The sequence below is a fragment of the Ciconia boyciana genome, chromosome 11 (genome assembly GCF_034638445.1).
Source record: "Ciconia boyciana chromosome 11, ASM3463844v1, whole genome shotgun sequence".
Classification (NCBI taxonomy): Eukaryota; Metazoa; Chordata; class Aves; order Ciconiiformes; family Ciconiidae; genus Ciconia; species Ciconia boyciana.
Genome location: NC_132944.1, coordinates 10,526,409 through 10,549,040, shown reverse-complemented (window position 1 = coordinate 10,549,040; position 22,632 = coordinate 10,526,409). Strand labels below are relative to the sequence as shown.

Here is a 22,632-nt window from a genome sequence, read left to right as displayed (position 1 = left end):
AATGAACAAAACTTAAGTTTCCTAGCTAAGCAATTAGTAGAGAGTATTAATGTATTTATTATTTTTTTAACAGACAGTAACAGCAATGGAGTGCATGGATGGGAATCATACCTGTGGTCAGTCAGACATTTATGAATAGTACTGAAGTACAAGTAGCATATCTTAAAATAACTGTGGACGGGTCTGAGAATGGTTCAAAAGCAGGAAATAGAAGAATATGTATGTTTTGACTCCGCATCTTCAAATGGCAGACTACTGTGCAGAGAACAAGGGGGCAGGCAGGGGAGCTGCATTAATCACCTGTATGTGGTAGGCATCTCATACTAACAACAACAACAACAAAATCTTTACACCTGGTTTTTCCAGGTGTAAACAATTCTCTGAGCACTTAAGAGCAGACACCAGTATGCAGTATCAGATTGTTCATGTCTACATATCCTGCCTAAATGCACAGTAGAACATTCATATTCTACTGTTTTACTACTAAGAAAGAATAAACTGCAAGTGTCGTAATAAATCAAAAGTACCTTTTTGCATTACCAACACTTTTTAAAATTTGGTTGTTTGTAATGAGTCTTCCAGCCATGAATGCATGTGAACAAAACCCTAACAGGATGTGCATGTTTTATCTTATCTGCCTAGCCAAGACCAAGTGGGGAAAAAACCACCACCTTACTGTCTAGACACTAGTCTTTGAACTTGACTAGCCTTAGAACATTGTCACTCTACTCCACTTAATGGGATATTGATTTTTTATACTTCACTCTCTGCAAATCAATATTCTAATAGACACACAATAGACTGGCAGAAGGATAGAGAGTACATGCCCGCTAACCTGATGGAGATGATTACCCAGAAATGAAGGTCAAATCAAAGGAAAATTTAAACCTGACATAAGAAGAGCAGCACAAAGAGAAGAGTCTGTAAGCAAGCGAATAAAAAAAAAATATATCTAAGATTAACGACAGAAGGAAAAAGACACAACCTAAAGAGAATATGGATAAGGCAGCTAACAAACTCTCAACCTGGGAATGACAGACTAAAGTCCCTTTGGACTGTCTGCACTCAATGTCACAATTTAAGAACCACTTTAGGTCTCCTGCAGGAAATACCTCCAGTGTATCACACAGGAGATGTACTTCTTTTTAAAGTAAAACAACAAGTTTAAGTATCCGAGAACTATCTGAATAGCCTATTCAGAACAAAGTCAGACAGAAACCATGTGCAATGTAAAATAAAATATTTAAAAGAAATACCTTATTCTTGCAGAGATCGGTTCTGTAGGAAACTAGGAAGCCGAAGGGAGCCTTCAAACAGGCTCTTTTAGCAAAAGGCCTTCTTCTGATCACATCTTTCTGGTGCAGGCAGCAAACTACTTTTTATGCTATGGAATTTAAAGCGGCCACGTTGCATGGCCTATTAACTTGCTGGTGTAACTTAAGGCAAGCTTGAGACAGAAAATACTCCAATGGTCCAGATAAACAGAAGACCAGTGCAAGAGTATTCCTGGGGCAGAGCATCCCCATACACCAGTGGACTGGGAACTGACTGAGTGGCAATCCCACTGAAAACCACCTCAGGGGTTACAATGGAAGCCAAGCTGCAAGTAAGCCCAAAGTGCACTCTCTTTGCAAATAAGGCAAACCTCATGCCAGGCTACACAAGGAGGAACACAGATCCAGGGAAGTTATTAATGCTCTCTACTTGGCATGATGAGATAGCAGTGCAAGCTGTGGACAGTTGTGGGCTCTCCAGCTCAAAAGATACATAGAAAAATTGGAGATGATCCAGCACAGGGCTACCAAGATGGTCAGGAGCCTAAGCTTATGACGAGTAAGAAAAGTCTGAGGGACATATACTTGTTTATTCCAGCAAGGAGGACACTATGGGGTAATCTAAAGGAATGCTATGAAGAGTAATTATGAAGATGACAAAGTCAAACTCCTCTCAGTAATGATAAATAAGGCATTAAGGCAAAAAACTCTAGCTAGGGAAGTTAAGGTTTGACATTTTGAAAAGACTCTCACTGGGAGGCTGGTACAGCCCTGACATGGGTACCCAGAGAGGCTGTGAAATCTCAGGCCTTGTGAGTTTTGAAATCTCAGGCCTTGTGAGTTTTGTGGCCTTGAAAGCCACAGCTGACCTGATCGAGTATCGGTAACACTCCCAGTTGAAGAAAGGGTTGCACCAGATCACAAGAGTTCCCTTCCAACCAACAGTACCGATGATGACACTACAAATACATGAAATCACTGTATTATGTATTAACCACTTGAGATTTCTTAGCTTCTACCACACTGACATTAGGAAGAAATATCTTAGAAAAAGCTTCCTTGATTCCAGGGCCTTCTGCCTACCAGAAAATACAAGAAGTTTGATATCTAATTTCTCATAGACTAGGATTATGCACAGTTTCCTGAGTACAGCTCCCTTACTTGCAGTCTGATGAGTCACAGGTTCACACATACCCCTGAGCTCCACCACCTTGTTACAATGTACAGTATTAGCCACAAAAATTCAGTGAAGTGAGATGAAGACAGCTCTCAAATGAACAAACTGTTCCAGACACTTAACCTTCCAAACGCGAATTATCAGATGGATATTAAGAAATCTGAGAAACTGCAGAGAATAGTCATAAAAATTATTAATAAGCAGAAAGTATTATTTATATAGGTAGAAAAACTAACAGCTATAGGCTTGCAATGTATCAAAGCAAAATAATTCACATAGTCTCATCCTAGAGACAGCATAGTGCGTTGCAAAAGAAATTCACAGCTGCGCCAGGTGCCTTAGTTCAGCATCACAAAGTTCACATACAGTTCATTCTTTCAGCTCCATTTTAAGCTTTCGTTCAACAACAGTTTTACATAACAAATTAAAATGAGCTTTCATCAATTTTTCACCCAACCTGGACATGTCAACAGTTCAACCCATTCATAGTTCAATACAATAGAAACCCTGGGTGGGAGAAGGAGGAGGAGGAGAACACTGGATTTTCCATGACCTTTTGCTGATTTCCAAAACCCTGTCTCCCGTACATGTAGGCAATCTGTTTCTTCTACTATAGAGTAATGACTCATTACTTCTGTCATTTAAAAATTGAAAAGTATTCCATCTGGCACTAAGGATTAGCAGCCAAATTATGTGTGTCTTGATGTAAAGGTCGATTTGGTAATAACAGAAAACCCTAAACTATAAAAACAAAGTGTATTATAATATCTGCAAGCACTCAACATTTCAGCATCTATCTCATAAAACTGATCTACTGCCTTCCCCACAATGACAAGTGTTCACAGGATGAAAGCATCAACCCCAAGAAGCAGGCTCAGAGGCATCCACAGGAAGCAGCTGTACTGCTGCTTGGGTTGACAAACTGAGAGTGACAGGCTGTGCATACTTAAAGCCTTCCACCATTTTCATTCCATTCAGTTATGAAGTGCTGATGCTACAGGTATGTTTCCTTTACATTCACAGCAGCATACACTGATCCAAGGTTTAAACTGAACAAAGTCCTCCCCAAAATTATACTGGCCAGATACTGGGAAGCACTGACCTCCCAGAAAGTTCCTCTTCCATACCTTCCCTTCTCTTGCAGGCTGAGTGCAACCCTAAACAACCCCGTTCATTATCTTCCTATCAATTCTGCTATCCCCACTAACTGCCCAGCCCACAAACATGGACTTCACCATCCAGTCTCACCTGTACCTCTCCTGAGGTTACTCAGCTCCTCTTGACAGGCAGGAAGAAGGGGACACAAAAGGTGAAGACTCTTTCCATTTCCTGGATGTTGCAGAAAGAGGGATCAGAAAAGTCACATCAGTAACCACTGCATGGAAAGAGATACACAAATAATACCTTGTTGGAGGGGCACAGAGCATGCTCCAGGGATTTACGTCTCTTAAGTTTGAGTAGCTCATTTCTGGCTGTGATAATTGATTTCAAAAGGAAAACACATGGTTCACGCAAAGGAAAAAGGAGGTGAAAAGATGGTAAGTGCTTCCTCAACCTTAGGCCCCACATCAACTGATGCAAGGGGCAAATACAAAAGCTAGTGAAACCACCAGCATCTAAACACAAGTCCGACTCCTTTTTCCCAGCCACAGCTCATTTGCTATCCACAGAGAAAAGACAAGGTGAGACCAGTTGTGACTGCTCTACTCTTATCACGCTGCACAGAAGCAATTTGGTCATGATTGCTTTGGAAGAACATCATATATAGTACTGGCAAGGCCTCCCAGATCAAGACAGAGCTTGGTTCCATGGGTCCCCATCTCACTTTATCCAGAAAACTAAATTTGACTGAATTATCGCCTGACAGAGTAGCCAAGGGGAAGATTACGGCCTTGCGCTGGACTCCTGTAGGTACAAAACCTGCCAGATCTTTTTCCATCCCCAGACAGGAAGCAGCTGCTGTCTCCACTGACCAGCTACACCTGGCAGAATTTCTAGGCCTTGTAAGATCTGAACACAAGACTTCCTACCCACATTACAAAACACATTGGCTTATTTAAAAAAAAAACCCCAAAAATAAAAGTTTAATCAACAGTGTAAACCAGCCAGGAAAAATTAAAAAAAAAAAAAAAAGCCACATAGCCAAACTCTTAACACCTTCAAAATAAGCAAGGATGTACAGTCACATGAAGAATTAAAATAACTCAGTATTTTGTAATTAACATTTAAAGTTAATCGGTTTTGAGTAGTTTCACACACATCACACAAAACCGCACCGGTTTCTGGAGGGGCAGCCCGGTCACAGGGAGCAACCCACGGTGGCAGCCACACACCGCCTTCCCCCAGCCCCGGGCCAAGGGCAGCCTCATCCCACGGGCGCATGGCGACACAGAGCTCCCCTCGCCGCCCAGCCCCTCCGCAGCGAGCGGCCCGGCACCACACCAGCCTCGCTGAGGGAAGGAGCGCCACAAGATGGCGGCTCTCCACCCGCGCCAGGCGAGCTCCCGCTCCTGCGCCGCCGCTCTAAGCGACCACAGCGCCTGCGCGCCCCCACGCGGTGCGTCACTCCCTCTGCCCAACCAAAGAGAGGCTTCGGCCCGGATAGCCAATCCCCCCAGGGCCAGGGGGTGGGGCCGGGACGATGGCGGCCGGGGCGGACCTGAGCGGCGGGCGGGAGGCCGTGGCGGTGGCGGTGTGGCCGCCTGGGGAGGCCCCGCCGGACTTCCAGGTAGGGGCGGGCACGGGGGCCGCGGCCGCCCCGGGAACCGGACCGGGGGGAGGACCGCGCCCGGGGGGCCGAGGAGGGGCGGGAGAAGCGGCCGGCGCGGCCCGGGGCGCCTCAGGGAGCCCGTTTGCTGGCGCCGTCCCCTCAGACAGCCTGCCCTGGCCACCGCCAGCCCCTGCCCTCTCGGGGCATTCAGGCCCAGACATTGAGGCCCCTGCCCTCGCTCAGCAGGAGGGCGTGTGGGGCTCGGTAACGCCTCCGCGAGCAGGCCCTTCGGTACTGGTCTCGTTACGTGCTCGCTCTTCGCCGTGCACTTCAGTTACATGTACGTACAATTTTCCTCCCGATATGTGGCACTTTGTAGATTTTAATCGCGCAAGTGAGACGTCACTTTTTAGAAGGAATAAAGCTCTTGCGCTACAGGGCGTTAGCGTCGACCGTAGGCTGCAACTAGGCCGGGGGTAAAAATCTGACAGGCTTGGGAGACGCTTCCCGCTGCACAACCCTCTGAAGAGATGTACAAGAAAAGGTAAAATCTAGCAGCGTAGGACGATACTTTAAGCGTTTTTCGTAGTCTCTCAGGCGTAGCCCAGTTTCTGCTGTCTTCTGTATTGCTGGTAGTAAGTTCCAGATGCGTTTCCTGGAAGTACACCTTACTGCCTAGGGGTTTGCTTCAGTGCTATTAGAGAGTCTTCAGAAAACAGAATGAAGAAGCTTCTAATAAGCCTGGGGAAAAAAATAAAGATGTAATCCAAATAGACCCTAATCTTCCTAAATTGCATGGTGTGCCGATATTTTACAGGAATAGGAATGCTTGTGCACAGTGAATGGGAGAAGATGGTAACAGATAAGGAACTATTAAACTTGGTTTTGAGTAAAGCCAAATGGCTGAGAAAGCTGATGTTTATGAAAAAATAAACTTCTGAATGAACTGGCATGTTTCCCAACACCCAGAAGGTACCAGACTTAAGCTACTGTGAAATGTAATATTTAGTAATAGCACATACTCCAGGCTTCTAAATAAAGCTTTGCAAGCCGAATGCTGAGAAGAAAGTAAAAATATACGTGTAGCTGTCTTTATATTTTGATTTTCAAATCCAGCAAGGTTTCTATCAGCTTTTATTTTGCAACAGTTCATAGTGCTATAATCATTCACCTGCTGGGGGCATTAGTGTAATTTTGAGAACCTGATTTTCAACTTGGGTTGTTTGAACGGAACCACATCTGTTCCCACAGACAGAATTTAGGGTGAAACAAATACTCTCTCAGGTTTTACACTGACAATAGTTAGCCCAGCTTTTTTTCTAAATATGTAGAGGTGTGCTAGTGCAACACCATCACCACTTTGTAACAGAATTTAGGAGGAGCAGGTTTGAATACAACATTTTTGAAGAGATAAATTGAAAGTATCTTCATTTTTAACAAAAATGGGCATTTGAAATTCTGTAACTTAAAATAGCTATCAACTGACCTTATAAGTCGCTTATCCAGCATTTTGAAGGGGGGAAAAATGACTTTAAAGATACTTTGCTATTTCTATAAATAAAAATATTCTCTAGTAAACTAGATCCAATTAGCTGACATGTTTTTCCTGCTAAGAATTTTTTTTTTCTGGCTAGTACACTATTTTGAGAAATTCAGTCACTAACAGACTATGGATTCTTTCTCAGTCTATGTGGAATATCTGATTTGCATTCTTTAAAACATTTTAGAAAAGTTAGACTCGTAGTTAGAAGAAGTTTACAGGAAAAAAGAAGTGTTCATGATTTCAGTTCCCAACATTCAGAGATCAGTTGTTGCCAGACACGGACTTCTTAAAAATTCAGTAGCCTTTGTGGAAAGAAGCGTTGAATGTGAGAAGGATTTGACTGTTGTTCTCTTCGCAGTATAGCCCAGACAACGTGGCTGGAGCAGACGGAGACATCGACCCCACTGAAATCACCTTTCCAGGATGTTCTTGTCTTACCAGCTCCTGTGTGGTTCACGTGTGCTCGTGTCTTTGCCATGGTGAAAATTACAACAGTTTGTGCCTCAGGCCTACAGACGAAGAGGAGGAGTACGCCAGGCCTGTTTTTGAATGCAATGCCATGTGCCAGTGTGGTGAATCCTGTCAAAACAGGGTTGTTCAGAGGGGTTTGCAATTCAGACTTGAGGTATTCAAGACTGAGAAGAAAGGGTGGGGTCTTCGCACTCTGGAATTCATAGCTAAAGGAAGATTTGTTTGTGAATATGCTGGTGAAGTTTTAGGCTTTAACGAGGCACGTAGAAGAATTCAGGCCCAGACATCAAAGGATTTGAACTATATTATAGCGGTGAGGGAGCACCTCCATAGTGGTCAGATAATGGAGACATTTGTCGACCCTACATACATTGGTAACATAGGCAGATTCCTGAATCATTCTTGTGAACCAAATTTATTTATGGTGCCAGTTCGAGTTGATTCAATGGTGCCTAAACTGGCACTTTTTGCAGCTACTGATATTTCTGCTGGAGAAGAACTTTCATACGACTATTCTGGAAGATTCCATAATTTACCAATAACTAATAGAGAACAAAAATCTTTAGAGGAAGATAAGAGATTGAGAAAACCTTGCTACTGTGGTTCCCGCGCATGTGCTTCCTTCTTACCTTGGGACAGCTCCCTCTTTTCCACACCAGACGCTTGTTCAGGGAGCTCTCCATAGCTTTTCAGTCCCTAAGCATACCTAACATATAATTTTCTCTAGTAGTTAAATTCCAGTTAAATAAAACTCTGATTGTCTATTCCACCAAGGAAGCGCATGTGGTTTTGAGTAACAGCTAGAAGACAAGATTTTGAGAATAACTTCATGCAACATCCTAGAGACTGTTTTCAAGGTGGATGGTATGATATGAGGGAGCGCTGGAGCTTCAGGGTATTCCAAAATCAGTTACTAAGCCAGGCCTGGTGCTTTTTTTCTTGATTTCTTCTGACAGCTTGCTGTATGATAAAGCACCTCTCTCAATCTGTATATTTCAGAAAGAATGAACTTGAACATTGGTACATAGAAAGGACATGTGATGACAACGAGAAATGTCACTGAAAATTACACAAGCGAATGACACCGAGGAATGTTGACATTTGCAAGAAGGGCATTAGGTTTCTTAAATCCCATTAAAATAATTAATTTTTTTAAATTAACTTGCAATTAATTTTTTTGTTCCACAAAACATAAATAACTAATTATTACTGATGTAAAAAACTTGCCCAGAAAGATTAGCCTGAATGCTTCATCCCCCCATTTTCCATCTCCAGTCACATCTAGCTGTCTACTAAAATCTGGTTTTAAGTGTCTAGTTCAGTTTCATTACCATTTAGCTTCTGTGTAAACGGCGCAGTCCTGCAGGCTCTGAGAAGTACAATCATCCTATCGTTTTAAATCACATCTATCTCAAGGCTCATTAATAAGATTTCTGCAATAATAGCAAGCAGCGCATCCATGTTACTTTCCCGCGCTATTATTACACACTCAGGAAGCAATTTCAGACTCTGTAGTCTAAAGCAGCGTGATGCTGCTATCCTGACTTCTGAAATGGATTAAAGTAGGAAATAGAAAAGTACATCTGAACAACAACAAATTTGTGGGTTTATGTTGTTGAACAGCTGGCAGATACATGAGCATTCCTTTCAGCTACTAACTGGTTTGTTTTCAGTATTCCTGCAGAGCCAAACAGTATTAAGCAAGGCCTGTCCTTTCCCAGCAGAGGGAGAAGGTCATTGCCTCTTTTCATCATTCTTGTACAGATCTAACATGCGCACACTGCTTTACTGAGCGTCTCCTTACACCAGGGATACACCAGAGGGCTTACCAGATGGGGTACATTCTGCAACTGCACGTTACTTCACTTCCTTTCTGGAACGATCAAATTAAGGAGGCTTCAAACAGGCTTGTTTTGAATTTCCCCCAATCTTTGATATACAAGACACAGAAACTGCAATGCTGCTTTTTACAGTCATGCCACAGTGCTCCATCAGTGGCACAAACCCCTGGGTTATTTGCTCTGTACAGTTTGATCTTTAACTGTATTCATAACCTTTGACAAAACATACACGCACAAGGTAGTGCATCTTGGGGGGAGGGGATATCTGCTGTTCTGCAGGCCATCGGCAACTTTTTTTTTTTTCAATAAAAAAAGACTACTTTGATTTGGACCTGAAAGATTAACCCGATACTGACAAGGGATAAAGGACATTTCGCTGCTCTTATTTTGCTAATTGCCAAACAAAATCCTACTTTGTGGGTACCTATACTTCCTAGATAAACTTAAGTGTTATCTTCTCCCCATTTAATGTATACCTTCTTGCTTCCATTATGGAGAACTGCTGTTGAGATGTACATACAGCTATGGTTTTAGTTTAAGGTAAAGATTACCACGTGATTTTTCTTAGGGTTAATCATTAAATGTCACTTCTGTCAACACAGAAAGCTTCCAAAGGATTTCAGCTGCTTGTCAAAAGTAATTTACAAGCTGAGTGGCCATTAACTTTATTCCTTGCCTGATGAAAGGTGCCTCCTTCTACAGAAGAGAAGTTCTCCAGATCCCGAACTCGGAATGCACACTGCAATAGATACCACAGTTCAGCTTAGGTTGCAGGGTCTCTTGTCCTATTTAGAGGCTTACCTGGTTTTCTTCCCCCAAAGGGCATTGCGCCAGCTGCCTTCAGCCTGCAGGACTGGAGGGCTGGGAGTGGATGATCCAATCTACTTCCTCTTTCCCTCCTGGAAGAAGTTTCAGGATGAGTTTTACACCGTCTATTCCTCAAGATTAGATGGGTTTTCAAGATGACAGGACTGTTTGCTAGCTTCCTGTTATGAATATGTACTTGGCATGATTTTGAGTAGTTAAGGAAGTGTAGATTAAAAAAAAATAAACCCAAAACACAACCCCCCAAACACCGTTAGCAGTATCTCGTCCTTGCATCACCAGCCGTAAACCAGAGAACACAGCCGAGCCTTGTCTCTGTGCAATCCTACCCTTTCAGTCCCAGCCAGCTGATGCTGCTTCTAGCAAGTGAACTGAGTATCAATTACTTGCTTAGAACGCGCTTCCACAGCATGGAACAAAAAGAGAGCATTGTACTGTTGAAAACAGCCAGCCACATTAAAGGCCTTGCAAGAACATGAAATAATATGTTCTAATTGGGTTCTAAACCATCATGGCAATTGTTAATGGCCTTTTTCCATATAGCATGTGCTTTATACTCCACTGTGCCTTAGCACTACAGCTGCCTGGGGGTGTGGAGCAAAATCCTACTAAAAAGAAAAAAACCTCTTACAAGGGCCTAAAAAAAGGAAATAGACCCTTGTTTCTGCCTCCTGCATTCCTCCTCACTTTTTCGTTCAGGTTCCTTTCAGCTTCCGAGTCCCGGTCTACACAGTTCAGTGTGCTCTTTCACAATGAATCCAATCAAACAGCTCAAAAGACTGTGAGCTCTGTGTAATCCTCCCTCCTTTCTACTCTCAAGGTGCAGTAATGATTATCGATATTTCAGTGTTCAATACTCAACTTAGGCTTGGAGGTTTACTTTCCTATTGAAATCTGATCAGATGAATTCAAGGATGTTTAATGAAAGATCTTGTAGTAAAATACAGTTACCAATATCCAAACAAAAGCAGCATGAATGGGACACATTCCACCATCTCCACAGACCAGGAAGACTTTCCTCCACGAGCCACCTACAGCACAATGGGTATTGACTGACATATACCTGATGGCGTGGCATCATGAAGCTGTTTATTTAAATAAAGTCCTAAGAATTTTCCAATATATGGAATTGTGTGTGTATTTTTATCAAGGATTTTTTCCAGAATAAAAAACAAAACAAGCTCTAGGCAAAATCTTTTATAAAGTATATTCCTTCTTGTGGCAGAAAGATAGAAACAAAGATAGAAAGGGTCTTTCCCTATTACTATTAGTAAGATAGATGATTTTAATGCATAGATTTTAATTAAACAATTAATGCTGGTAAGGCAGTCTTTACTACACAAAATATTTACCACAGCTTTTATCATGCTTATGTGAGTGCCAAGTCATAGTGGTGTATTCTGGAATCGTTTTATTCTGCTTGCTAGAATTACTTTTACCCCCCACTGGAGGCTGGTGTTTGTCAAAGGGCTCCTCAGACATTCTCCGACGTCTTCCTTTCAACATGAAACGCTGAGTGGAGCACGAGCTGGCAAGTGACAGATTTGTATTAACCCCAGGTTGTATTAAACCCAAACCCCACTTACTACAGAAAAGACAATGCTGGGAAAGAGTGGCATCAATGCAAAAATTTTTGTTAATCCACCACATTGTTCACTGTTACGTCTCAAAGTAGCTGACAAGACGGCCAAGTTCAATCCCTGTTTTACACACAGGCAGTTAAGAGACCTGTTACAGAGCAGCAACACAGCTGACTGCGACACACTGGAAAGGACAGCCGTTCTGGTGCAGAGCTTACTGCACAGGCGATTTCTTGTTCAGTCTCCACTTGGAGCAAGCAATTGCCTGGCACAGAAATATTACCAGATACCGTGTCCTAGAGTGACTGACAGTGCAAAACACTTTGTGAAAGGCCTGAAACATTCAGATCCCAAAATGAGGTAGCTGTCATTACTCCCATTTCTCTTCCTGCTTGCTAAAATTCCTCTCCTTTTAAGTGAGATTTTTTTTTTTTTTTTTTAATAAAACAGAGACAACAGTTTCAAAATTTACCTTATTAGGCCTTAGGGCTCACAGTTACATCTGCCATCTTTTCACTTTAATGATCTTTTATTCAAGTGGAATCATTTGTTAGCTTCAGTTTCTAATGATGCTATTTCTGCAATCTGCAAGTCCCCAAAATAAGCCTACACCATGTCTAAGATAAATTCAAAGGAAATTGCCAGTGTTTTTCCATCAATAAAAGTCTTCAGCATAAAGAAATGCTTGAAATTTTATTCAAATACGTACATCATTTCTAATCATCATCACCCTGAGGATTATCATCCCTCAATTGCAGAAGGCACTTTTCTAAAGAGCAGCAAGTATCTCACCAGAAAAAGCACATTTCTGGACCTGATTTTCACTGCAACAGGAATGTAATACAAGGGCTGCACTAGCTGCCCATGTCAATTGCTGGCTGTCTTCCAGCCCTCACCTCTTCTTAACTCCTTCAATTTTCTTTTAAAGCTGTGTAGAATTTCTTAACTGCTTCAAATTTCTTTTGAAGCTGTCCACAAGTTTATAGTCCTTGTTTATTGGATTTGAGTGTAGAAATCCAAACTACACATAAATAAAACTATTTAATAAAGATCTTTTCTAAACGAGCGATTAATTAACCTTTTAAAACAATCAGCATGTTTCTGCTCAGTTTTGTGCTAGTTAACTCCAGAATACTCTTGCTAAAACCAACACAATCCACTGATAAAAAGTTTGGTCAGGATAAAAGTCCAGGCCAGCTTCCCCAAAGGTAAATACAGGAAGGTTCTTCAAGCAATGTTGAGTAGCGTTGGATTTTTTCCACCAGCAGGAAGTTTAAACACTACATTTTTCTATTCCGTGTCATCAGCAAGTAGCACTCCACACATCTCTTCTTCCTTGGGTGAAATTCAGCCCTTCATGTCTCGGTGCAACAGCCCACTTGGTCACGGTAGCTCCGGCAAGGTGTCTGCGGCGCAGCGGAACCCCAGATTTGAAGCAGAGCTGTCAGGAGTGTTTTGACTACGTGCCGCACAGCGATACCTGTAGCAGTAGGACTGGGGGGGGAGGGGGGGGAAGAGCATATCACAGCTTGAGTTTCCTTAGGCAAGAGTTTGTTAGATTAATACAGCAAAACATTTCAAATGCTGTTGGAACAATCAATGAACTGATACAGATCAAAATCACTGTGTTAGAAATAAGGGAACTCCCACTGTATAGAGACTAGTTGCAGCTGACACAAAAGGTAGTTTGAATGGCAAAGCATCTGATAACACAAGTATTGACTAATAATATATCCTGCTCCCAGAGAAAGCCAAAATGACCATTCTGCTTCTCCTCAGAGGAAAATAAAGCATTGCAGTGCCCTAACCTGTGTATCGGTATTCTAAGGGACAACTGGAAATGGACAGGTTCTGGCACCTGTCAAATGTTTCACTGAATGAGATGCAACAAGAAAAAAGGAATAACTGGAGGCAAACTCTTCCCAGTATTCATATGGCTAGCATTTTAGGGATATAACCTGGACTAGTGGCTATAAAAACATTTACATTTAAAATTAAGCCATTGATAAAATTATTCAATTGCATTTCAGATACTCCTAGTACACAACTTCGAACACTGTCCTCTTCCAGAATGGGCTGCAATCACATGGCAGCTGCCCCTCAGAAAAACAAAAGGAGGAGCCATCATTGCCATTTCATTTCTTTAAGTGAGAAAGGAGCACAAGATTACTTCACAGGACTTGTCCTCACACCCACCAGATACAGCCATTTGATGCCACTGATGGTGGGAAATATCTCTGCGCTTTCATTCCCAGCGTCATTTGTCTTGTGCTTGTAGGATTTGCTATTTCTGTGATAGACCAATTAGATAAAAAATGTCATCTTAAAAGATTCAGAGAAGGACTGCTGCAGGGTGCTTTGCACAGTTTATTTTGAGAAAGGCTGTTTAACTTATACACAACCAAATGAATCTAAACAGGACAAGGTCAGACATCTTTACAGCAGGGTATAGATGCTGGTCTGTAATGTTTTGTACGCTGCCTGGCCGTACGGATTTGGCCATGTCTCAGTGCACGTTAATATACCTACACTCCTCGAAAAAAGAAAAACCTGTGCTATTCACGGTGATACAGATTCTCAATTATCTGACGTTAGGAATGGTGTTTCCAAACTGCAGAACTAACCAGTTTAAGCAGTTTGCTACATTAAGTTAGACTGCCTGGAAGCAGTTATCCATCATAGCATGGAAGGAGAACAGTCACACTGGTAATTTCATTCAAAGTGCTGGGGTAGCAGACTGTGCATTTATGTACCAACTCCAGTACAATCCATTCAAGTTCTGCCCCATTTTGCTGTTACTTCAAAAGATCTGGCTCAGGCTTTTTGTTCCTGTCCTCCCGCTACAGGCTCCTGGCCTCTGACAAAAAAACCCCCCACTTTCATTCAGGCTGGTTCAGCTGCATGGCTGGGTTAAAAAGCAAACACTTTTTTTTTTCTTTTTTTTTTTCCTTCCCCCGCCCTCCCCCCTTTTTTTTTTGCGGGGGGGGCGTGGCAGAGGAGAGCAGGAAGGAGAGGGTAGTTTTTCTCCTTTATACCCAGATCCCTTCAGGAGTTCAGGCACAGCTACTAAACAGTTCAATTTGTATGACCACGAGGGTGGTGACAACTTAGACGGGCTCTGTCATCAAGGGAGCAGCCCTGTGAACCAGGCCATCCCCGCAGAGGCAGCAGGTCACTGATGTTTATCTCCATGAGTTGACAGTATCTCCATCTGAGGAGATTCAAACAACAGTGGTTCAGCAGCTCTTCCATAGCAGCGCAGAGCCAGAGGGCAGCTGTTGCCCTCAAAGAAGGGTGCACGCCGCTGCTGTCTCACACTGCAGAGGTCTACCCTAAACCTGAACAGTACACGATAGGATTTAGAAGCTGAACTATTTTGAAAATAAAAGTAGCTGCTGAGCGTACATGTAAAAAGGTGCAAACTTTAGCCTTTGTCAACTCGGAGAGGCAGAACAGCAGTAGCTTAGTCTGAATAGGTTCTTAGGCACCTAATAGAGAGCCCTTGTACTAATAGTGTTCAGAGGGGTTTTTTGTCTTGATACACAGCCTAGTTTTATCACCTACAAAAAAGACTAGGACAGACTAGAATCTTCACAAGGCTTTAAAATGGGTCACATTATTCATCACTGAAGAAGAGTCTATTCCAGTGTTAATTTAATCAAAACTGCTAATTAACATCTGACATTGATTTCACCTAAGAAGGAAATCAGTGTAGAAAATGGGATCTCACTGTAGAAAATTTAATCTAATTATGAGAATTATCTGCCAGCTGCAGGCTTTGAAACAGAAAAAGAACAGGACAGCTTTAACAAAAAAGGAGATCTACAATAAGCGTTTTTTCCAGTGTGGCATGAACAGAGTTTAAAACATTTTTTGTGTCATGAACGGCTATTGCATTGTAGCAGTAACCAGACTTTTCGGAAAGAATGTCAAGTCTGCTATCAACTAAGCTGAAACATTTGGCTCCCAGCGATCTTTCTGCAAACACCTGATGCCCTTTCTGGATCAAGAGTCGTTCTAAAACTAAAAAAAGTCACATCCATACTTTCTACTCTTCCAAGTATCACTCAGGCACTACAATGAAAATAGCATTAGAGGCACACATCAATTTTAACTTCTACATCTAAAAAATCATACTGGGTAAAGCAGTTTGTTTTAATTCCAAGCTAACCAAAAAGAATTCCTAAAGACCATTAGGTATTGCTCTTCCTTAAATTGCATTAAACCTCTTAACAAGCATCCAGACTTCGAGGAAACTGTCAGAAGATCATTTCATTGTTAAGTCAGGTACTTTCAGAGGAAAGATCAATATGAAAATACCACAGGCCTTTTCACATTACCTTATGGCACATATAGGATCCACCCTTCTTCACTCTGTCTGTCCCTGATGAGGGCCCTTTCTGTGGAGGAGAGGACACTGGGTAGTATTCAAGGAAGAATAATTGTCAATTACAGGGTAAAGGCAAAAAGCTGTAATAGAGAGATGGGTAAGGAGCAGCCATAAATATTTAAAGTAAACAAATTTCATCTGCCTCCGTCTGAACCAGAAAGCTTGAAATAATTATGTTGTAAAAGACTTGCAGACAGGTAAGAGTAATGGTTCTCCCTCCCCACTGCTGCAAATATTTAACATTGGAGTTGCTACCTGCTGGCCAAGAGTGCCTTGTGCTTTGCTTCTGTAAAGCTCCTGATAATATGCTGTAAAAAGTACAGTGGCAATCATATGAGAGAGTACTGATCTCTGAAAACAGGTACCTTTCTGTAGTTTCAGCCTTTTCCTAATGAGAGATTAGGAAGTTTTCACACATGTAGCGAAATCAGTGATTCTCATCCGTTCCGCTGCTATGAAGCAAACACGCAAACCCATGAGCCTCCAAAAGGAATACAGAGAACTCCCACTTTTCTAAATGCAGTTACACTGTTTGGCAGCCAGTTATGATGAGGGGCTGTAATGCCCAGTGTTTGGTGCTTATTCTCTTTCCAGTCCAAAATCAAGTCTGACACACAAGTTAGTGACTGTGCAGCAAGATGTTCTGTATCATCTCCAAGTCACTATGTACTAAATTTGTTATTATGTGGGATCATGACAGCTAAAGAGGTCTGCAGAAAGCACTGCACTTATGAGCATCAATTTTGTAATTGCATGTACATTTGCAGTGTAATATATGTGATTTATTTGAAGTGCCTATGAAATTGGCCCTAAAATTGATTTAATAAGGTTATTTCACTCTTCTTTTTCAATTCCAACTCCAAAGGATGGCCTAATAGTTGAAGGAGAAAGCTGGGCTTCCTTGGTAACACACTCTTTTGCTTGCTTTGATGCATATTTATTACGCAGGTGAGCAATTCTCCCATTTAATTCCTTTTAGCTGTGAAAGTTACTACTGCACTCATCTAATGCTTAGAGACTGCTGCTATACTTCATGTTTCCACTGTTGATACCAAATATTCTTTCGTGCTTTCTACACTCCACGTGCATTGAGAAACTACTTTTAGGAAGGAGCCACAAGAATATCTGTCTTATAGAAGTGACAAACAAGATCAAGAAAATAAATTGTGTTTTATTACTTAACTGTAATTAATTAATTCAATTAATTAATTAATTGAATTACTTAACTGTATTCTTAGTTCTGCCACTAAGAATCCTCTCAAAGTTGTCAGATTTGTATTTCTATTTCTGTACATGTTACACTAGCATGCAACAAAAACATTTTCTTATCATGTACAAGCCTCCAATAAAGAATTTTTCACTTAACTTGAGGTACAAGCTGTTGTTTCTTCACTGGTTGGTAGGGTGTATAAATCAAGTCTGTATTTCTAGACAACACCTTATCAGAAAAATTTGTGGAATACAGGAAGAAAAAAAGAGCCATGATGTTCTCCAAATCCCTTTACCTTTACCAAAATACCTTTTGGATTTACCAAATCCCTTTACCATTACCTTTATCAATAAATATAGGTTACAAGAAAGTCATCAGCCCAGTTTTTATCAGTTAGGAAAAAAGAATTCATTGCTACAGAGTATGTAAATGATACAAAATAGTACCATAAAAAAGTACCACAATAGGTTAAAAACAGACAACTGCTGAAAAGAAATTCTGCCAATTATTTTGTCTCCTCCGGTCCAGCAGCCCACCATTTATCCTAGAAGTATCTGAAGGGTGCTGTGCTTTCTGCAAAGCCTTAAGAACACCTTGACCAATATAAATGCAGTCACGGAAGAAAAATTCCACTTCTGTAGTATCTCCTGAATCCAGGAATAATTTCCCTTTAAGAAGTAGGTTCCTAAAGAGGGGATTTCACAGGGAATTACACCTCTCCAGCTTTTCTCAGTGTCCACTGATTTGACCAGTTTGGTTACACCTGGTCACCACACTGTCCTACCCTGTATCCAGGGAGGTAGTTGTCTCCCACTCAGCTCCTGCATTACCAGAGGTGAAGTTCTAGAAGAATCAATACAAGACAAGCATTTGTAACAATGAATATCAATCATGGGGACTGTAAGAAAATCCTGAAAGTTGATGCCAGTACTACAGAAGCTACTGACTGCATCCACTGAGTTTGACTGCTTTGAGAGTCTTCATATCGAAAGCTTACCATACCGAAACTTCAGCAGTTTCACATTTACTGCAAAATTTTACATGATAGGCAAAAAAAAAAAAAAAAGCCCTACTATTGTATTTAATGCCCTACAAATAACTCAAGGAAAACCACACCCACAGGCAGTGTCCGCTGGTTTCCGAGCCAGGGCACTCCTCCGTGGGACATGCTTACTCCATTTCCAAGGTCTCTGGAAATTGTCTTCACAAAACTTTCATGTAGATGTACCGAGCCCCACTCTAAGATAAGCCACTAACAAGCACAATCAACTCAAACAGCCTGTTAATCTCATTTTAAGGGAAACCAGGGTAGAGCCAGCCAGAATAAAACTGACCTAAAAAAAGCTACATGAGAACAAGACAAAACAGAGAACAATGGAGCTGTTGAGTAGGATTTCCCATTAAAAATTGTTATGCAAATAGAGAGCAATATTCTTTGCTATTAGCTCCAAAGTAACTTTTATAAACTAAGAGCAGCATGCTAATTTAGGATTAGAAGGTTTATTGTCCAGCCATAAGACTATTGTATGTTTCAGCAATTATACAGGGATAACATATACTGAAGAAGCACGTGAACCAAAGAAAATGGTAATTGCATAAGCTCTTTTTATTAATTGCAAATATCTTCTGCCAGGCAAAACACTGAGCAACAAAGGTTATTTGGTAACAAAAACCCAAGTTACATTGAACCCCCTCAGCCTCTGAAGCAGGATTACAGCACTGAAACGCTTTACCACCTGCAAAAATCTGATATAGTATTCTCCAATAATCTATTCTATTACAAAACTTTATCCTCTTGATAGATAATTCTTTAAAATCACTGAAGGTAAAGAGCTTATCATAAAAAAACTGCAAAGTTCTTGGAAAAGCAGAAAATCGCTAGACATTAGTTGGAGAAACAATGACTGCCTGTTTGACAACTGTCTATGAGCTACGTTTAATTCTCTTGCTGTTGATATTTCCCTGTCTTGCTCTATTTGCATAATAGAGAGCAAAGATGGGGAAATATCAACAGCAAGAGAATTAAACGTAGCTCATAGACAGTTGTCAAACAGGCAGTCATTGTTTCTCCAACTCCACCAAGAGCAAAAGAAAGGATAAAAAGAAGTTGGGATAATCAGATTTCCCTATAGTTGTATCCAGCTACTTACATATGTACAAAATCAAATGCACAAGTAACTGTATGCAAGAGACCAACTAGACTGATACCCTTCTCAGCTCGTGACTGCACTTAAATTTAATTAAGGGATGTTAAAAAAGAGCCACAGATCCTCAAATGTAGGGCACAGTGAATTCAGTTCTCCTTCCTAGTGTTAAAAGTTCAGCTAACAAACTCTCCTCATCTGAAGGCTACTGCGGAGTTAAAATTAGAACCGTAACATTGAACATCGCAGGCAGTGATTATGCTTTCATTCATATGTAGCTCAGCTTCTCTATAAAAGGCACCACATATCACCAAGGTCCCCAGCAAAGCCATGTGAGCTGATCTGAAAACAACCAAAACTAAATGAAAAAGACATTCTTATTCCAGACTGATGAGCATCCCCATCACCATTTATATAATTTTGTACTTTTGTATCACAGGTTTGTCTACCCAAGGACAATGTGGTGTTTAAATCAAGTATTGCGTTTCCTTTCTCTAATGGTTTGCTTTTGCGTCCTGTGCAAGCCCCCTACTTAGCACTACAGACTGAGGACTTCAAAGTCCCCCAGATGATTTGCCGGCATCCCAGCAGCAAAGGGCCATATTTGCATTCTGTTACTTCAGGAGCCCTTTACCTCAGCTCCCAATAAGTTCACAGCTCAGCCACTGTGGTAAAGCTTAGGGCAAGCAGCTGTCCTTCCTCTGTACTGCCTAATGTCTTATTTTTATATTCCTTTCTCTACCCCAGCCTTACTGAAGAAACCTCAAACATGTCACATGCAGGAAGAAGCCACCTGGACTCTATTTTCTTAGCACATGAAGTTGAAGGATTTTGTCCAGGTAGGTAGAAGGGTGCTGCAGCTCCTTGGTCTACCTGTAGCATGAACTATCTATCTCTGTTACCCAAAACAAAGACCCTTTCTCTCAGTTTGGAGCTGGGAATGGAAGAAGCCAAGTCCCTATAGACAAACTGGAACAAGAGATTTCAATTTCTTGAAAGGGGTTAAGAGCTAGATGTCCTTACCAGCAACACCGTGCTTCTGACGCTGTACACAAGAGTTCCATACATTCCCTTCTGACCAGAATCCTTTTCTTTCGGTGGTGTTTCTCCTACGTACATCACTTGCTTAAACTTTCTCATTTTACAAACTAGCACATGTAGTAGTCCTTACATCTGCAGATCTAGAAATGTAAACTCATTCCTGTATTGAGCACTGGCTGCTTAGAGAGTATTGAAAAAAAAACCAACCAAACCCCAAAAAACTTCATTGCTTTGTCTTCCACAGAACTACACAGACTTCAGGTACAGCATCCTGAAAAGCCACATCCCCCCAGTCAATAGGTTTTCTAGAATAATCCATGCATTTAACGTACTTGGTAAAGTGAGAGTGTACAAACATTATCTAACTTTGGCCAGACAATTTTACAGCTCAATATCACATTTCTTATAATCAAAAAAAGGAGAACGCCTGCAATGTTAGTATTTGCTCATGCTTGTATCTTCCTTATAGATAAAGGAAACCTGCTTTGATTGTGCTTACCCATAATAAAAACTCATCAGAGCACAGCAATTAAGGTCACATTTTATTAAAACAAGCAAGTCTTTGTTCCATCAAACAATATTGTTTTATGCTATTACCTGGAGAAGTGCACCACCTGGTACTGAAGTGGAAGGACATTTGCTGTCCATATGTCAAGAGCCAGAGCTGTCCAGACTTTGATCCCAGATTTAAAGAACAGAGTTTACTGTATATTGGCAAGTTTATTCTGTAGTATAATGTCGTAACAGACATATTATAGTCTGATTGCATAATTACAAGTGCTTGTGCATTCAATTACCAAGCTTATAAGTAGGGTTATTCTTTAAAGAGTTACTAAAATACATCATAGAAGCTTTTTTTTTTTTAAATGAAAGTGTTGTATTTCTTTCATTACATCAAACAAATGCTTTCTGAAGTTGCATTGTAATTTTCGATGCACAGTCAGCTACATGGCCACTCTGTTTTGAGCTAAATGAGTTTGCAGAGAACTGCAGGTCATAAGGAACTATGTACTGTATACAAAAAATATCTGAGCCAGAAGTCACTACAATTAAAGCGGCCCTTAGAGGGATTGTGGTTTGACTGATCTCACACACACTTGGCTACTGTTTGCCAAATGATCATTTACATTTTTCAAACAACCAAACAAAAAAACCCAGCCCTGGTGCTTCCTAGTCCTGCCCTTGTTCACCAGATAGGAGCTGCAAGATGTACTAAAGAAGCATTTTTTGTGAGTTCATCTTAAACTGTGGATTTTTTTCCACTCATGAGAAAAATCAGCCCAGAAGCTTATTTCTGACAACAGGAGTGCTCTGGATTTTCACCCACTGCCAATACTGGAGGAGTTGAAGTATCAGTTTTACATTTTCTCAGGTGGATTTTATAATTCCCTCCAAACTGAGTTTGACCACACAAAAACCACTTCACCTACATGATTAAGACATGCTGCAATACTGTCTTTGTACTGCTATGTGGCCCCATTCTGTGCAACTCCAAGATGTCTTCAAGTGCAAGCAAAATAACTTCAGAGAACAGCAGCAAGAGAGCTAGCTCCTTGATCTCCCAGCAATCACTCAAGTAAAGAATCCCTTAATAAAGTATCCCCAGAATGCACAATGTGTACTGGAAAACAGCCATGGCAGATAACAGTCTGGCACCCTAAATCTAAATGCACGACAACATTCTGCTTAGAAAGGCTTTTAGTGGTTAGTGAACACAGAATATAGACAAGAACTATGCTGAGAGGTGAGGGGAAAGTTAGAAGAACAGGTCACAATTGAGAGACGCTATTCCACTTGAAATTCAGAAAATTTAGAAGTTATTTCTATTTCAATGTGTAAAAGACTTTTCCACAGACAGCTATTTTGGATTTGGCTTATTCTGGTTTGTTCTAGGTTCCTGATATAGGAGATTTCCACTGGACTGTCCTGCTGCACTAAGTGCATGCTACTGGCTTGGATGCTTCCCATTTTTTTCTGGGAGACTAACAAGCCCGTTATCTCACACGAAATCGAGGGACCATTCACTGTGTTCCAGATGACAAGTAAGGTCATTCACTATATACAATTTGTTACTTAAAACCCCTCGAAACTAATATTGTTTATGTGCTTTCACAGCTAGTCTAAGTACAGTACACTAATCTCCACTGATTCTGTATGCATGTAAAATGGAGAGACTTTCATTTGCTTAAGTCAAAAATGAACAGAGACATTTGCAGCACACTACACAAACTGATGAGAGGTAGAACTCAAAATAAAAGCCACTTGCTCCTTATGTTTTGAACAAGCCACTACTACTATACAAATAAGTGTCTGGACTAGAATACTTGAGGAGACTTCTAGTTGTAGAAGTGTCTAATTACATTCTCAAAGAAAGGTCTCTACAAACAAATGTCCAGTTATACTAACTCTCTGCTCTTAAAAGTTAC

General features: G+C 41.1%; 2 protein-coding genes across 4 annotated transcripts in view; one reads left to right on the top strand and one right to left on the bottom strand.

Annotated features, from left to right (window-relative positions):
* The first annotated feature begins 5,192 nt into the window (after positions 1–5,192).
* On the top strand, positions 5,193–10,897 carry LOC140657990 (histone-lysine N-methyltransferase SETMAR). 2 transcript variants are annotated; one of them, XM_072875830.1, is made up of 3 exons: positions 5,193–5,501; positions 5,979–6,133; positions 7,063–10,897. In XM_072875830.1, the coding sequence occupies exons 2-3, from the start codon at positions 6,113–6,115 to the stop codon at positions 7,858–7,860; spliced, it is 819 nt and encodes a 272-aa protein (XP_072731931.1). In that variant the 5' UTR covers positions 5,193–5,501; positions 5,979–6,112; the 3' UTR covers positions 7,861–10,897. The 2 variants fall into 2 exon arrangements, with proteins under 2 accessions (XP_072731931.1, XP_072731932.1); XM_072875831.1 differs by lacking the exons at positions 5,193–5,501; positions 5,979–6,133 and adding an exon at positions 5,527–5,705 and having other exon boundaries at positions 7,068–10,897.
* A 40-nt stretch (positions 10,898–10,937) lies between these two features.
* Positions 10,938–22,632, bottom strand: part of SUMF1 (sulfatase modifying factor 1) — a 39,233-nt gene continuing 27,538 nt past the window's right edge. Inside the window, exons 8-9 of one of the 2 annotated variants that reach the window (XM_072875828.1) lie at positions 15,762–15,821; positions 10,938–12,915 (exon numbers count right to left, since the gene is read on the bottom strand). In XM_072875828.1, coding sequence (XP_072731929.1) covers positions 12,805–12,915; positions 15,762–15,821 — 171 coding nt within the window. In that variant the 3' untranslated portion in view covers positions 10,938–12,804. The remainder of the gene's footprint in view (positions 12,916–15,761; positions 15,822–22,632) is intronic. The other variant, XM_072875829.1, reaches the window with a different exon arrangement.

Excerpts from the sequence above, each read along its gene's own strand:
- LOC140657990 (XM_072875830.1), top strand. The coding sequence starts at position 6,113 with ATGTTTCCCAACACCCAGAAG. Across the intron at positions 6,134-7,062 it reads TGTTTCCCAACACCCAGAAG|TATAGCCCAGACAACGTGGC; the intron begins GTACCAGACTTA and ends TTCTCTTCGCAG.